The sequence below is a fragment of the Rhea americana genome, unplaced genomic scaffold (genome assembly GCF_003343005.1).
Source record: "Rhea americana isolate MKP2758 unplaced genomic scaffold, rheAme1 scaffold_106, whole genome shotgun sequence".
NCBI classification, from domain to species: Eukaryota; Metazoa; Chordata; class Aves; order Rheiformes; family Rheidae; genus Rhea; species Rhea americana.
The window spans coordinates 912,546-928,518 of record NW_028185106.1 but is presented as its reverse complement, the minus strand read 5'-3'; the positions used below and the strand labels follow the sequence as shown (position 1 = coordinate 928,518).

Here is a 15,973-nt window from a genome sequence, read left to right as displayed (position 1 = left end):
CACAAATGCTACAGTGATAAGAGCTATAACAAATGTTAACTGTTGCCAGTAGATGAAACTGGATATAAAGATTTCCTCAACCAGCAAGCCAGCAAAAAATGACCACCTCTCTTAATTCAGCAGCATGCAAAGACCTTATTCATGATCAACATACACAGGGCTTTGAAGCTCTGGAGACCTAAGAGGCTCTTTCTTTCATAAGATCTCATACTAAATGCTTTGCTCCTTTTCTTGTCTGAGCTGCTAACGTGAGGAACTATGCCCTCTTTCCTTTAAGCATGGTTGTTGCTTGCATTAGTATTAATACAAAAGTGATCAAATAAAAATATGGATGGACTAATAAGGACTGAGGAAGAAACAGGTACATTATTATCAATTGCTACCCTGGCAGAGCACATAGAGTAAGTGGGAGGTCTTTGTGTCATTTTAGAATGCAATTTCCCCAAATTTCCCCCCTCCTTCTCCACCCCCTCCCCCCCCTCCCCCCCAAAAAATTGCTTGAAATAGCAGACAGATAGTCAGCACACTTTCAGCTTGGACTATTGTATATGGCGATGTCTGTGAACTGCCTTCCGTGTACTCTTACATAAAACCTGAAAAAGTGCTTGGAAATTACTTAGGAACATACACTTCATTGTGAGTGGCACAGAAAGAGCCAACAGGAAAAATCTCTCCCAGAGTGTGTTTTGTATATATGTTTCAAAGCTTCAATCATATGGAAAACAATACTTCACAAAATCAGGTACTTATGCACTAGCATTTATATTTGTAAGCCCTGTGGCACATGTATGCTCAACAAATTGGAGCTACTAACAGAAGTAAGATTGTGATATAAATATTCATGAACAGTTCTCTAATTAGTTATATGTTCCCTGCAGACAATATTAGAGGGCAATATCTCCTACAGATTTAAGTGTAAGAGAAACTAACAAAAAACTTTAGAACTAGATGCCTCTAGATCCCAGTAAGAGTAGACTTGCAAAGTCCTGCTGAGTTTTACAGAATGAAAATCTGAATAAGGTCTCTTTTATGGTTGCCTGGCAATAATCCTGTTAGCTCTCCTTGATATCAGTACTTATATTAAAGCAAAGAAGAAAAAAAAAAAAAAAAAGAGAGAGAAAGAAAGAAAGAAAATAGTAAGAGTTTTTTTGGGGCAAAAAAGTAGCATTAAAAAATTGAAACAATCACCACGCAAACAGCTAAGAGCAACATGAAGTGCATTCTACTCACTTTCTGGCACAGCATGCAAAAATTCAACTACAAATATGAATGCTATAACTCTACTGCATCCAGCGTCCATTTAACATTTTCTATTAATAAATACACTGCTTAACAATGGACTTCCTCACAAAAAAGGAAAGTATAATTCAAACAAAAACTTGTTTTCTCAAAACCTGTTTTTAGAAAGCAAACTGAGTAAACACATAGAAAAGCAAAAATGGAGAAAGAACAAACAGAAAACAGTCCAAAACTTCCAGATAGCATGAAAAGGAAGATTCCAGGTATACCAGCGCCGGGGTAGGAATATTTTCCTTGGGGCTGGTTACCACGTTGGCTTTGTTGTTTATCTGTAGGTATGCAGAAAATAGAAACAGACAAGCCTTAGAACTTGCAGCAGGCACTGTATCTATATCTCTCTGTATAGAACATGTATATACAGATATAGATATCTATATATAGATATAGATATGGAAATAAAGAATCACAGAAAGATGAACTTATGAACTTGAAAGGAACACTAACAATAGCTTTGATAGCTAGCTGTGACTCCCCCAAACATGCTAGCTACATGTTTTTAGATGCACTCTAGGAACTTCTATATAAGGTATAGATGACTTCAGCTGTGACACTTAAAAGAACAGAGAGCCTTTAGAAAGCAGCTAAATACATATGAGAAAAATACAAAAATAATATTGGTTTAAACAGAGTCCAAAATTGCCATTGTGATTTCTAATTATGCAACAGTATTAAATAACTGCAACTCAGTTACACTTTATTTCTAATTATCAATCACCAGCATAAATAGTATTTGATTCCTCATAGCTCTTTAGAAAGCTATAGTTCTACTGACTTCTTGGAATGTAATTTCATAAACRTAACTGATATTGGAAATAGATTGGTGCCTCTTTAGCTTTTTTTGTGTTATTTTAGACAAAAATAACTTCCAGCTGTGATTTTTCCAGTCTCAAGAATGTTGCAGTAACTGCGTATCAGCTTTTCACTTTTGGTACCCTACCCTGAAAGTATCAGGTTCCATACTATACAGTTTCTGCAGTCTTAATCCACAAAGAAATCTGCTTAACTCTTCATGTGGATAGTCATGCTAGTTCTTCAGCTTAGCACAGTACTGTATCTTCACAAGACTGGCCTTCTATTTAATACAAACTTGTATTTCAAAAAAGATGTAAAGAATAAGTTCAAATGTATCTGATTCTTTAAGTCCACTTTTAAAATTCAYTTTCATGAATACTGTGGCGTGAGAAGTAGAAAAATATTAAATATCAGGTATCAAACTACTTTTTACATATACTAGGAAGCAATATTAAAGTATATGCAAAACCAGTTTAAAACATCATTTTTGTCTTCAACAATTATTTAGAAAAGTTTTTCAGAAATGTTTTGGTCATGTCTGTTTTTAACAAGAGCAGTCCAAAACAGCATTCAAAGCTATATAAAGATATACAGTTTGAAAAGACTTTGATCCCCCCAAAATTGTACTGAACCTTYTATTCACACTACTTAACATTAAACACACAAAGCAAATGAACAAAAATACATAATTCTTTCATTAATTGATTTTTTTGTAAAAAAGTAACTACATCATTTAAAGAAACAAATTCTAGCAATACTCTGAACCAGCTTGTGAGGTATTTTTTTCTTCTTAAAGAAAAGCCTTTCTAAAATCAATTAGAAAATGATGACGTCCCCAGTAATATATATGAAAAGGCATAAAGAAAGGGAAAGTCCTAGAACAGTGGACTAAACTGARCTGTGTAAGAAACATCTAATTTTTAATTTAAGATTCTCAACGATCCTGTAGTCTCAGATCAAGCACTGAACTCCTCAGAAGTGCAGGCTCTGTAAGTTTTGTCAGTGATAAGCCTTTGCTAAATTTGAGCCTTCAGAAGTTTGCACCTCTCAGGAAATCCACTGAACTTAATACCCTCAGCAGTYTTCCATTATTATTTTACTTTGGTAYAGGTAGGGCAGCTGACTCACTGACTGGAGGAATGAAATCTGCAGCTAAATTCAGGTCTTACTTAGGACATGCCTAGATTATGGAAATGAAGATAAGGTTTGCATTAATYCATTCCAGAGTAAAAACTTCCTCATTTTAACTAGCATTTATCTTGTCTTTCAGGAATCTTCTGCAGCCTAATTAGTTAATGCCAGAAGAATATTATTTCCATACTAAATCTTATTTAGCAATATTTATGATAGGACCATTCTCCCACACCGGATAAAAATATTTTTCTTTGATTTATAATCGAAGTTAATAGTGTTCTACAGCAGGAGGATAAGACATCTGTATTTTTCTAACACTGGCCTTTCTACCGAAATTGTCATTAAGAAAAATACAAGTGATTATTGAATTCCAAGTGTTTACTCTATGCTCCAGCTTACACTAGTTATTGCCAAATAAGTTTCATTTATCTATTCACAATTGTGTATTCCAAGTGCAATTTCAGCCCGAAGCTGCAAGGCTCTCTGAACTCAGCATAGGGGGAGAAAGAATACCTTGGTGCGTAACGACATTCACAGGTAGCTTTTTCAGATGTAAGTATTAGCGAGTATTTTATATAACAACTAACTTGCTTAGATAATTATGGGACTGGGAGATTGGCAAAACCTGAAGTCCTTACTCAGGAAAACCTTTCTTTAAAAAAATCCCCCAACCACTTCAAAAAACGGAAATTCTATAGGAGAATTATGGAGTAGCAAGCACACGTACAACACTGCTTGATGGCATACCCTATCTTCAAAGATAAGAGAAAAAAATCATATATCAATTTGTATAACTAAAAGTTTATATGTTGGTGACAGCTTATCATCAAGACACTACCAACAAAAAGTAACTAATAAAAGACACAAATACACACAAAGYAAAAACATGAGGAAGGAAATGGAGATTTCACCAGATTTCATACAGTCCCATTCAGTAGTAGCTTAATACCAAAAATAAAGTGATATGCCAAAAAAATGTTTGTTGCTGAATACATAATGAAAATAGGTTAATCAAATTTTAACTCCAATTTTGCCTGAGTAAGGAGAGCAGGCTTGGGTCCATACTCCCTTGGTGAAAGTCCTATAAAAATAAACAATATCCATTACAGCTACTGCTGAAAACTGCAGGAAATATATTCAAAACTTATTAGTAACATATCAAGAATTCAGCATTCATTACTAAAAGCAGAAAGAGATAATGTAATTCAAAACAAAGTTATTTCTTCTGTACAAAACCCTTTCAAGCTTAGAGAGAAAACAGCAGCAAGCCTGAATATTTTCTCCCTCTCTCCTGCAACATATACATGAGATTTTCTTGTTAAGATATATGAACACACACACACTTATCTATTTTGCATGTATTTCAACAGAAAAGAGAAGCTATTCCAAAAGGAGTAAAATATTTTCATGTGTAACAACCATTCTAAATTTAAATTATACTGAAGCAGTGATCTATTTGTGGTGAGGAAGAAAAACTTTTATACTAAAGCATTACTTGTCAAAAGCCACTCTTTTAGGTTTGATAGTAGTACAGGACAGATGCAAACAAACACACTGAACAATTGGGCATGACAGTAGAGTCATTTATGATTTTTTTCAGTGTTTTATAAAAATATTTTGAAAACAAAAACTTGTATCTTGGGACTTAATCTTCCACAGAATACTTTTGAAACCAAAGAATTAAAGCATATTTCATGTTTGGGATACTATAAATATCCCCRCTGCACCTGTCCTCTTTCCCCCATTGGGGCACTATTACCATTGACACTCTTTCACTGAAATTCTACATTCATCTAGAGAAGAACAAAATATTTAGCTATGTAACTGCATGCCTAYTCAGATCTGACTAGTACTTTTTACTTTTCAAGGACTTCTGTGCTTCTCAGAGAAAGGTGTGAGTGATGAACATTTGCCTTCTCTCTACCTTCAGCAGCAACAGAGGCTGGCTGGGACATCACAGCAGATCATCATGAACACCTCCAACTTCAGGTTCAAAGCCACAATACACAGGAATATAATGAGTTGCCATATGGAGGCACAGAGGCCAAATGAACACAAAACTATAGAGTAAGTCAAGGAGGAAGAGAAGTTAGAGAGACTGACAGTCAGTTGGGACATCTTGTGACAACCCCCTGAGCTGTGAAGGGAGTTAGCTAGCAAAGCGTATTATGGAAAGGTTGTGGAGTCGTTTTTTGACTCCTGAGCATTTAGCATTGCATTCTGGCCTGTAATTGCTCGATTAAAGCTACACTATTTCACTATGTACAGCAATGTAGTTTGTGTTACATTATATTAATATTATTAGCTTTTAATATACAAAGATTTTAAAAACTAATGGAAGGCTGTTATAAGATAACTGTATTGCTGCTATTTTTATCAACTAAGGACAGCTGCATTGGCCAATGTTACATCTACTTTTTTGTATTTACATGTCCCCAGCTAAAAAAAGTAAAAAAACTTGCTAGAAAGAACTGCAGAACAATTCACTGTGGATGGCATACAGCAACTGCAGGCTTAAAATTCACAAGATTGTATTTTAAAGTCTTGCACTTCTCACAATATGTTAACAAAAATAAATGCAACTACTTGATTTCTAAGTGTGAACGTTTCACAGGAGGAAAAATCTGTCAGATAAAGATCCTCACCATCATCTGAACACTCGAACTGGACTTCCTTTTCTGAATTGACCAGTCAAAGAGAAAGGAAAAGAAGAAAACGTGACTGGTTGGATTTAAAGTAGCAATGCATGGAGAACAGCATATTTCTGTTTTTTTGTTGTATTTTTAAGACAGCTTAAGCTGTAGAAAGGGGCAGAAAAATGCTATGGAGAATATAGTCTCTCAATAAAAGAAAAGATGAAAATAGACCTCCCCAGATGTATATTTACTCTCTTTGCTCCACATAAACACACAGGAAAACAGCAGATACATAAAACWTGCTGAAAACTGAAGTATCAAAGCCCAACAAGCGTAATTTAGGCAAAATTTTGGCAACAATTGTTGTATTATTATCAAAATTAAGATATAACAAATACTACTGTAGACCTGTAGGAGGAATGATATTTAAACAGGAAAAGCTATTGAGCCGGAGTACATACAATTTAAATATTCCACAATGAAAGACATTAAGGGTTTTCCACCAAAATAACAGAATAGTACAGATGATGTGCTTCTCCATACAACTAAGATATCTACTACTTATCAATGAGAAGCGCTGAAATCGAAGTGTGCTTGCTTCATTTGAAGTCAGTCTCAAGACTATTTTGACGGGGAAAGTGTGCATATTTGGGAGAGCAGAGACAAGATACTATGAATCTGATATTTAAGTACACAATGTTTCATTTGAGTAAAAAGTTAAGATTAAATATGAAATTAAAATTCAGGTCAAAGACACACTCCTGAGAAAATACATAGGGCACCAAAAAAAAAAAAAAAAAAATCTTTCAAATCACGTAATGAAAACTCAAAGCACTTATTTTACTCTTCAGGAGTCCTCCAAGAAAAGAAAAAAACATTTTTCACTGCTGAGTGATTTTTTTTTCTGGTTGTTTTTCAAAGTATTTATCCAGAATGTTCATTTGTGAAGCATCTCTCCTCCTGCAGTATCTGGTGACATGAGAATAGGAACTCTAAATTATGTATGAAAGCTGCCAAAATGTTCCCTTCTTAGTAATGTCTATTAGTCAGGACAAACTTATTTGTTGACATATCAAACCCCTTAAGTTCTGCCAAATGTACCAAGGACACCTGGTAAAATACARTTCATGTGGAGCCAAGTCTAACAATAAACTTTTGACCTTCCATGAAATCTAATGAAAAATCAAGGGGAAACATGAAGGCAATAATGCTGTCAAGAAGCACCAGTACCTAAAACACTAACATGCCTACCACCAAAACATCATTTATAAGACAATTAATAACACTGAGTCATTAACTATACAAYCATCCTCTACCGCAATTGCAAGCAAAGCATTCTTTCTCCAGCAGTTTTCTATTTTCCACTTATTAAAATGCTTGTTTTTCAACTATTCCTTTTATTTCATTTTTTAAAGTTTTTCACCCAACTTTAATCACTTCAAATAGGCACTAAGAAACAATTAAATTCTATAAAGAAAAGAGATAACCATATTCAATTCTAAAAATTGGCAGAAGTTACAGATAGTGAATAAGAAAATACATTTTAAAGTGTATATTTAACCTACCTTGACTCCATCTGGCTTTTTCAACAAACTCTTAGCTGCTGCAAAATGAGAGAAAYAATTTCAGTATCAGCTGGTTACTACCGAGGTCAATCAGCTGTGCAGCAAACTCCCATTCCCCCTCCCCGTCTACATTTTCAGTTTCAATCTCCTCTCTTTGCTGCTCTAAGTAAAGCAAACAAGATAYTCATAGTATTTAAAAAACTACAAATACTGAAGTGTAATATTTCTTCTCTATTAATTAAAGTTGTTGGTAATTATACAATGATAAACCTAATTGTTAGGAACTACTGGGGGTCATAAAAGAAGCAGAAGTAGGCTATGKGTAAGAGAAGCAGTTTTGGATACATTCATTTTCTTAACTAAAATATGTTTACAACTGTTGACAGGGATAGTTCAATAATGACTATGAAGCAGTACTGTTCTGATGGCAGGGACTTCGATATGATATCTGCATAGCTCGCTGTTATCTTAATAATCTTATTAATATGAGAATGAAATAAGAGTAAGCAACAGCTAATCGATGAGGTATGGTACCATAGAAGTATAATGAGGTACATGACTATCTATTCCATTAAATGAAAAGTGAATTGCATTATAAAAGAACACTTTTGAGTAACACTTTTTGAGTCCTTTGGGGAYTTCCCGTGATGACAGTATCAGTCACCTCACAGAAAAGGACTAGGAGGTTACAACTACAGAAGGAAAAACAATCTGCTAGTGAAGTTTTGCTTCAGAGGGGTGCTTCTTGGGGGGTTAATAATTAAGAATGATTGTTGTGCTTCAATTTCTAATGAAGAAAACCTATGACTTTCTGAACCATATTGCACCCTGATCAGTTAAATTTCTTTAGAACAAGCTTTTAGTTTGTTTATAATTTCAATCCGATCTGATGGGGAAGATTTTATTTGTCACAATTTTGATTTGCAGGTGTATTAGGCTTAAATCTTGCCACATAAACTGGGTCAAACTAGTCTACATTACTAAATTGTGAGGGCTAATGTGCAAGCAAGCAAACCAAAACCCTCAACTTGTGAACATTTGCAGCAAATATACATGCTGGGAGACCTACCAAATTCAGATAAACTATTCCTAAGTGTAAATGCTTGCTGAGTCTGTCAAAGAACAGAAGAATAGTGAACTATAAAAATGAGCTTGGCAATTTTACTTGTTGTTATGAACTTGTCTTCCTATTAGAAAATACATCGTAGTTTAGGTTGCAAGGAAGGTGCTGTTCTATATACAGTTTTGCTTAGAATTAGGAAGCCTTTCTGCTGGAGAAATGTTTCAGGCTAAAAATCTGGTGTAACCAACAGRAGAGAAACATGATATGGAACTTGACCCTCATAGGTATTCTTCCTCTTTTAGAAAAATGAAATGATTGGGCTTTGCAGGCCTGAGGTTGTTCAAACTATTTCAGGATTTTGGAGAGAGGAATGAGAAGGGGAAAGGAAGACAACATCATACATTTCAGCCTCCCTCCTCTTGCACTGACAATATTCTGTGTTACTTAAAATAGTACATGCTTCTAATGACAGGTTACCGACATTTGTTTCCCTCTCCATTTAGCATTGTTAGGGAAAAATAAGAAAAGCTAAATGCTTCAGAGGAACACGTCAGGTTAACCTTTTGAATCTACTTCACGCTACGGCGGTCATGCCTTTGTGCATATATATATATATATATATATATATATATGTACACACACACACACACACACACACAGAGGCTTTACATCTTCTATTTCTATTCAACACACTTGGGATGAATTACTAAGCACACAAGTGAAGTGATAAAACTAGTTGGCTGGATAGGCTGAGCATGGCTCTGGGTATTGCTGAGAAGGGGAAGAAGGTTTTGTATGTTGATAAAGCAGTTCTGATCTGTATCCTTATTCTGCACATGATCTGATATGTGGTGTTYGTTTTTTTCTTTTTCAGGCAATATTGACATGACAGGGGGGAAAAGGGACGAAATATTTTTCTGTCAGGAACTGTATTGGGCCTGTTCCAGTGACAGAGTTTCTTGAGATACAATTTAATTCATATTTCCCTGGAGTTAATGACTGCGTGGTTTAAACTTGAAGCTCATTTCCGTATTTGTGGCTTATTCACTTATTCACCAACTGTATCTGCATCAAGTGTTCATTTAGCCTTGTTCAGAGTGCAGAAAATGTAAAATCACCCCAGAAACTGTACAGAAATAGCTAATGTTCGTTATTGTACTGTTCACATTAAAACTGGAAAATGAGGTCAAGTTAATGTTTTTAATTTAACGAACGTTTATCAATCCTCCAAATACATTTTAACAATTATGGACATTAGCAAACACTACTAAAATGTGACAAGGCCAGTGATTTCCAGCTAAGATTAACAAAAATACATTTGTATTATGTAACAGAAATACAGTATGTTTTTATATAAGATAAACATGTAAAATTAACATTTAAAATAAAGTGTTTTACATAAGCTTTTGAGACAGGATACTTCCTGTTGTAATGTGTGCTTACAGAACGTGAAGCAATGMGGCCTTGAACTCAATGCAATCGTTAGACTTTACGACAATACAAATGTTTGGGAACTCTATTAACTTCTGAAATTAATTTATGGAAAGGAGGGGGGATATTTCTAAAGCCTAAGGCCAAAACACCCGTAAGTTCATTCCTTTCCAAATCTGCTTTATACTGTTAGAGCTCACAAAAATATGGGAAAATATAAATTAATTTTTACAGGCTGCTGTTCATAACAAAGTAGGCCCTTTCACTACACTTTTGTACGTAATTTTTGAGTTTTTTCAAAGCTTAAGAAACATTGCATGTTTTATGCAAAAAGGTAAATAAAAACAAGTCAAATGAGGGTAGCAAAAGCAGTAATACAAGTACTATTTTTACGGTATTGCCAGCATGTCCTTTGAAATGTTTCTAGCATGGATTATTATGCAGTATGTTATGTTAGAGGACATACTTCTTACTGAACTGCTTTTGCCATTGTTGTCTTTGGTTTGGAACGTATTTTTAAGAATATGTTAATGCATCTTTCTCTAAGCACAGACACTGTATACAGATCAAATATTTAAAGAATTTGCAGTAGCAAAGCTATTAGCATATTCTAAATTAAGCTCACAATGAAAGATTTTTTGCAACAACAAGCAAAAGCTATAAGTAAAACCTATGTAGTGCTAATAAGCCAGAAGGAAAACTGAAAAGAAATGGCATTTGTGACAACATGAAGAAATTAGAGTGATTTAGGGCAAACAGCAATTTTGATTCAGAAGAGAAAAAAGATGTTCCTTTCACGTGCTGAGGGTCTTACCTCACAAGAAATACACATTCCACATAAAAGGAAGAAAGAAAAAGGAAAATAAAACACTTTTATAACGACTTTGTTATGGACAAATGACCTTCAAAAACATGCGTTTGCAATGAACATAATGAATAAACAACTTGGAAAGTAAAATGTCATTACACATCATTATGGTATAAAACAGAGATGATACGTGAAAAAAATCCGAAACAAAGCCAAAAACCCTATTTGCTTTTCATGTCGATACAACGTTTGAAAACGATTTTGGCTTTTTTTCTTTCATGAAAGTTGAAATTGACCCTTACATATACCGACTGTGACAGCTATGAAGTGGTGAAAAATGACATCTGTTTGATATTTTAAAGTAATTCATTTTTACAAGATATGCAACTTACAGCATTACCACCTTTAAAAGGAAATGAGTTACCAGCAATCCATTAAGCATGAACCTAATGTAATTTACAGAAATGTAGTTTTCTTTATTACAGGTATATGTTAAATGTAGGAACCTAACACAGAAAGAYGGTATGTATTTTAAATATTATGCAAACAGAACAAACTGTTCTTTCATAATTCTTTAACTTATTTTGAATAATTCAGTGCTTATTATTATTAYTCAAAACATGCCAAAAGTACTACCATGTTTTTATCTGTAAATTAATTTCAGTTACACTCCAACGGTTACATCACAGAGTAGGAGGAATTGCACATTACAGAGTTTTAAATTTGGTATTATTTTTCACTATTCACTTAAAATCTTGAATGGCAAATGAAAAATTTGGCATACCATCAAAATTTTGGTAATACTGTTATTCAGGAAATTCCAATTCTACTAACAGGAAACATATTTTGGCTCTCCTCATTGAAGTTTATTTAGTATGAACACCTAAACTTCCATGTACACTAATTAGAAAATTATTTCATAAGTAGGAAACACCTCATTATATCACACTACAATTAAAAGAGAGGGAGAAGATGGACCAATTTTAATATATTTCTTACTCCTTAGCAAAGTAATAAAGAATGAACTTATCTTTTTTTAATACAAGATACAATCAAATCCCAGAATGAGATTTCAGTTATATAAAACCAAATAACTTTCTAAACTTTGTTTGATCACATTTACACAAATAGAATTACATGTATTATTTTCAATTTCCTCCATCCAAATACCCAGGAAAATACTGTCTATCTTTCAACAAGATACCACAGATAACACTAAAAAAGTAATGAGATGGAACACACTTTCCACTGAAATATTGCATTAGCCAAAGGCAGCTAGAAAAGATTCAATTTGGCCTAAATATTTTAATTTTCTTGTATGTTTCTGAAAAAGAAACAATTTAGATGTATCATATTTACATGCTCCTCAGCAATAAAGGTCCCTCCATACTACATAAATCCTAATTATTCATCACTTACGCCAAAAAAACGAGGCCATATGAATCTGGAGCTCAATGAACATACCTGAGAAATTTCTGGTAGCCAGCATAGTTGTCAAAATGGCCCCCTGTATACAGATATATTTTCTCAAATTAGTATTAAACTTCTGTAAAATTCTGAATCCAAACCCAACACGAAGGAAAACAGTCTTAAATTGCATGAGTTGCTGAATTAACCTTGAAACAATGGAATTTCTGTGCATTATCTGTCACACATGATGCTGTGAATCCATAAACTGTAATCTAGGCTTAAGTACGCACCTCTTAGCAACTTGGTAGTCTCAGATAGTTACTAACTGTCAGTATGTAATGCACAAACCCTGGATACTCACAGGCACAGCAATCGGCAAATTGCAGCCAATTGCAAAATACAAAACTGAAAATGAAACTGGCTTGATTTGTGTGCTTATAATCTTTTTTTTCTGAGGTAGGAAGAGGAGTTCATTTGCAATGTGCTGATCAGAAACATTCACATTTGTAAAATTATCCTGTCTTGGCTGATCAGAATAAAATAAAGGATATTCTCTACAAGAATTAGCCTTAGGGATTTTTTTTTTCCTTCAASTGAATATTTTTACTTTTCATAAATGAAGGTAATTGTTATCGTTCTTAATCCAACAAAATAATGTAATAATCATTTAAAAATTCCCTCTTAAATCACTCCTTCATAACAGACTAGAAACGCAATCAGATTTGCAAAAGGATATATTGAGTCTAGCATCACATTGTTTATAATACTTAGCAGGATAGTTTAAACTGACATGCTACATTTTGTTCACCTTTGTTAAAACTTAAAGATTCTCATGATTAAAAGCAGATCATTTATCAAATTGTTCATAAGGACAGTAACATTCAAGAAGAAATTCCTCTAGGGACATAGGGACATCTCTTACAAATGGAACAGAAGCCAACTTACAGTTTTATCTCTCAAAAAACCCCTCATTCTTGTAGTTTTCTTTCTTACCTTTAGTTTTCTTCTTGCATTGAATTTCTTCAAGCAATCTACTGTCTCTTGTCTGTGCATCATAGAGGCAACAGTAGAACGTTGCTAAGAGAAGGAGAAGGAATTATTTTAATGCATCCAAGCAGACCTYTAGCATTTTATTCACTGTTAAACATGTATATTATAACCCACAYGGTCCAAGCCTTAAGCCTTTAGTTTCTACCCCGTGTGACTGTCCTTTATGCAAAATCTCCAAATCAGCAAAATCAAGGACTTATACTCTGCGCTTCCCATCTGTAAGGTTGTCCTGAAATTAATTATTTTTTCCACATAAATAAGGACTTAGAAAAATATAAAATCTTAGAATTTGGGTTACATAGTACACACATAAACAAAGAAATATACTCAATTATGGTTTCAGAAAATATACTTTAAAACAAGAAGGAAGCTTTTTTTTTTAGCATTGGTTATATTAGGTCAAGTACAGCAGCAGGAAATAGTAAAGAGGACACTCAAGTCTATCTACATTTTCCCTGCAAGTCAAATTAATTTGCATTGTAGTTTTAAGGCAAGGTAATATGRTCTATCAGAACAAATAAAGGCTTGGGAACCACCAGCTATAGATCTCTCTGTGATTTTCTAAGGATCAGCCAAGACCACCTGCAAAGTCAAACTGCAGCAAGTACTGAGACTTGGAAAGTGGTGCTGGATCCAATAATAGAAAAGTAGCTTCTATTACTCGCAAACTGACTTATAACAAGTCCCTTTATCTTCTGCCTTTAAATTCCATGCTTATTGTAATAGTTACAGAAAAATGAAGATGTAAAGCATTATGCAACTGAAAATGACTTTCTGTATATTTTTCCCTGAGAATATGCAGTAACACCATGAAGGTATTGCAGCCTAGTTCAGGCGATAAACCCCTGCACCATGAAGTTAAGGAAAAGGAGTCTGCTTCTCTGAAACTCCGTCTCAGGTTGAAACCTCAATATATGATATTACTGACTAAATCTGTATAATTACAATTTTATACCTTCCTACTTAAACAGATGCAATGGAACAGCATGAATAAGGACGAAAATTATTCTCTGAACACCTTCACTGGATGCTGAAGAATACTATAAATTGATCTGCCTGTAAAATTATTTTGTCAAATAAGTTGAAATTACTTACACAGATCCATGGATGCTTTAGTGCTTCTGATGCTGTGATACGTTTTGCTGGGTTAATAGTAAGCATTTTATTGATAAGGTCTTTTGCTTCAGGAGTCACTGTATCCCACTCTGGTGATGGAAACTTAAGAAAAAACATATATATGTATATTAATTTGCAWGATCTCTACAGGACTTTATGTAATGATTTTTACTGATATTATTTTTGTAATATTAACTGCTAGTGCAACTTAACAGTTTTAAGAAAAAAAGCAGTTTGCCACCATTAGAACAATTAGCTGGTGTTATAAATAGTGTTTTTCTCCTTTATTGTTTTAATTTTTTATTGATTTGGTTCAGATGCACAGCATTTATGCTTACAGTAACATGATTGAAATTCATAGGATAAAATAACAATGGCAGGCGGAATAACTAGGTGCTCTAGGTGACCCTGTTTGAGCAGGGAGGTTAGACTAGAAGATCTCCAGAGGTCCCTTCCAACCTTACCGATTCTGTGATTCTGTAATAACAAAATCTAATTAACTCAGAGGCATATGACCATGTAGTACCTTATACAATCCTTATTTCAGTTTAATAAATATATAAATATTACATATTATTATACAATCTCCTTGTTTGCTTTATTTCAAATCAATCTTCATGATAACTGTATAGTTATGGTGTATAAATCTAATTAGTCATTAATTTAACACCTCCTTGCTCAGCCAAATATTTACACATGCACTCAAAATGTCTACCCAAATGCATATGAAAAATACGCATGTCTACTGCTTTTGTGTTGATAGATCTTAAGCCTGAGCATTTCATTTTGAGGTATCCAATATTAAAAAATGATTATTTTCAGATTATAGGAAATTTACTATAATCTAGGCAAAGTACTTCAGAAGTATGTACCATGTATGTACAATACAGATGCATATTTCAATCTCTGCATTTACTCATTTCTTCCCTCTCAGCTGAAACTGTAATTCCCACTGTCATCCTGTTCATTGCTGTATGATTACTTGTTCAGTAGGAAGAAGACTAGACAGACCATAAATTCATTTCCACTAAAAGGCCATAGCACGACAATCATTTTTCAGTCATTATTGCTCCAGGACTGGATTCAAATAAGTAGCTTAAAAGATAAAAGYTTCTGTGTCTTTCGTTCTTTAGCATTCACAAATGGCTTAAATTTGAGCATCAATAGCCCTCTGTCTGTCTAACTTAGTATAAATGGATGATATTGCAGAATTCATGCATGTCACCAAAATATCAATTCAATTTTCCAAATAATTACCAATAGCTGTAATGCTTATTGTTGGAACATACATACAGGTAATGAAACTATTTCCTTTGAGTACCTCTATGCTGGCTTGTATTTACAAAAGTAGGCAATACAACAGTACTGCAGTGTGTGTTCAGACAGCCCAAGACATTATAAAAACAATTTAGAATAATGGATTGGTTTAAGCGATAAACCACAAGAAAAAACCATAAGCATCTGGGAGTTCGGAAATACTTAACAGAAACACAGAGGTCTGAACAGGCTTGTCAGGAAAACATAATCTTTGCAGGATCTACACAAGGGTCAGACAATCAAACATAAGGAAATCAGATTTGAATTAGCATAGGATGTTCCCATTCATATGAATTTCAGGTTACCAAAACAGTATTTACCATAGCAAGTAGATCATAAATATTACCAATAC

At 33.9% G+C, this 15,973-nt stretch overlaps 1 protein-coding gene across 1 annotated transcript in view; it reads right to left on the bottom strand.

Annotated features, from left to right (window-relative positions):
• The window catches only part of CAMK2D (calcium/calmodulin dependent protein kinase II delta), a 165,627-nt gene that overhangs the window by 23,617 nt on the left and 126,037 nt on the right, over window positions 1-15,973 (bottom strand). The window contains exons 9-15 of the mRNA XM_085309449.1: window positions 14,831-14,841; window positions 14,284-14,406; window positions 13,132-13,215; window positions 12,193-12,235; window positions 7,427-7,464; window positions 5,871-5,903; window positions 1,509-1,568 (exon numbers count right to left, since the gene is read on the bottom strand). Of these exons, the coding sequence (XP_085165575.1) occupies window positions 1,509-1,568; window positions 5,871-5,903; window positions 7,427-7,464; window positions 12,193-12,235; window positions 13,132-13,215; window positions 14,284-14,406; window positions 14,831-14,841 (392 nt within the window). The remainder of the gene's footprint in view (window positions 1-1,508; window positions 1,569-5,870; window positions 5,904-7,426; window positions 7,465-12,192; window positions 12,236-13,131; window positions 13,216-14,283; window positions 14,407-14,830; window positions 14,842-15,973) is intronic.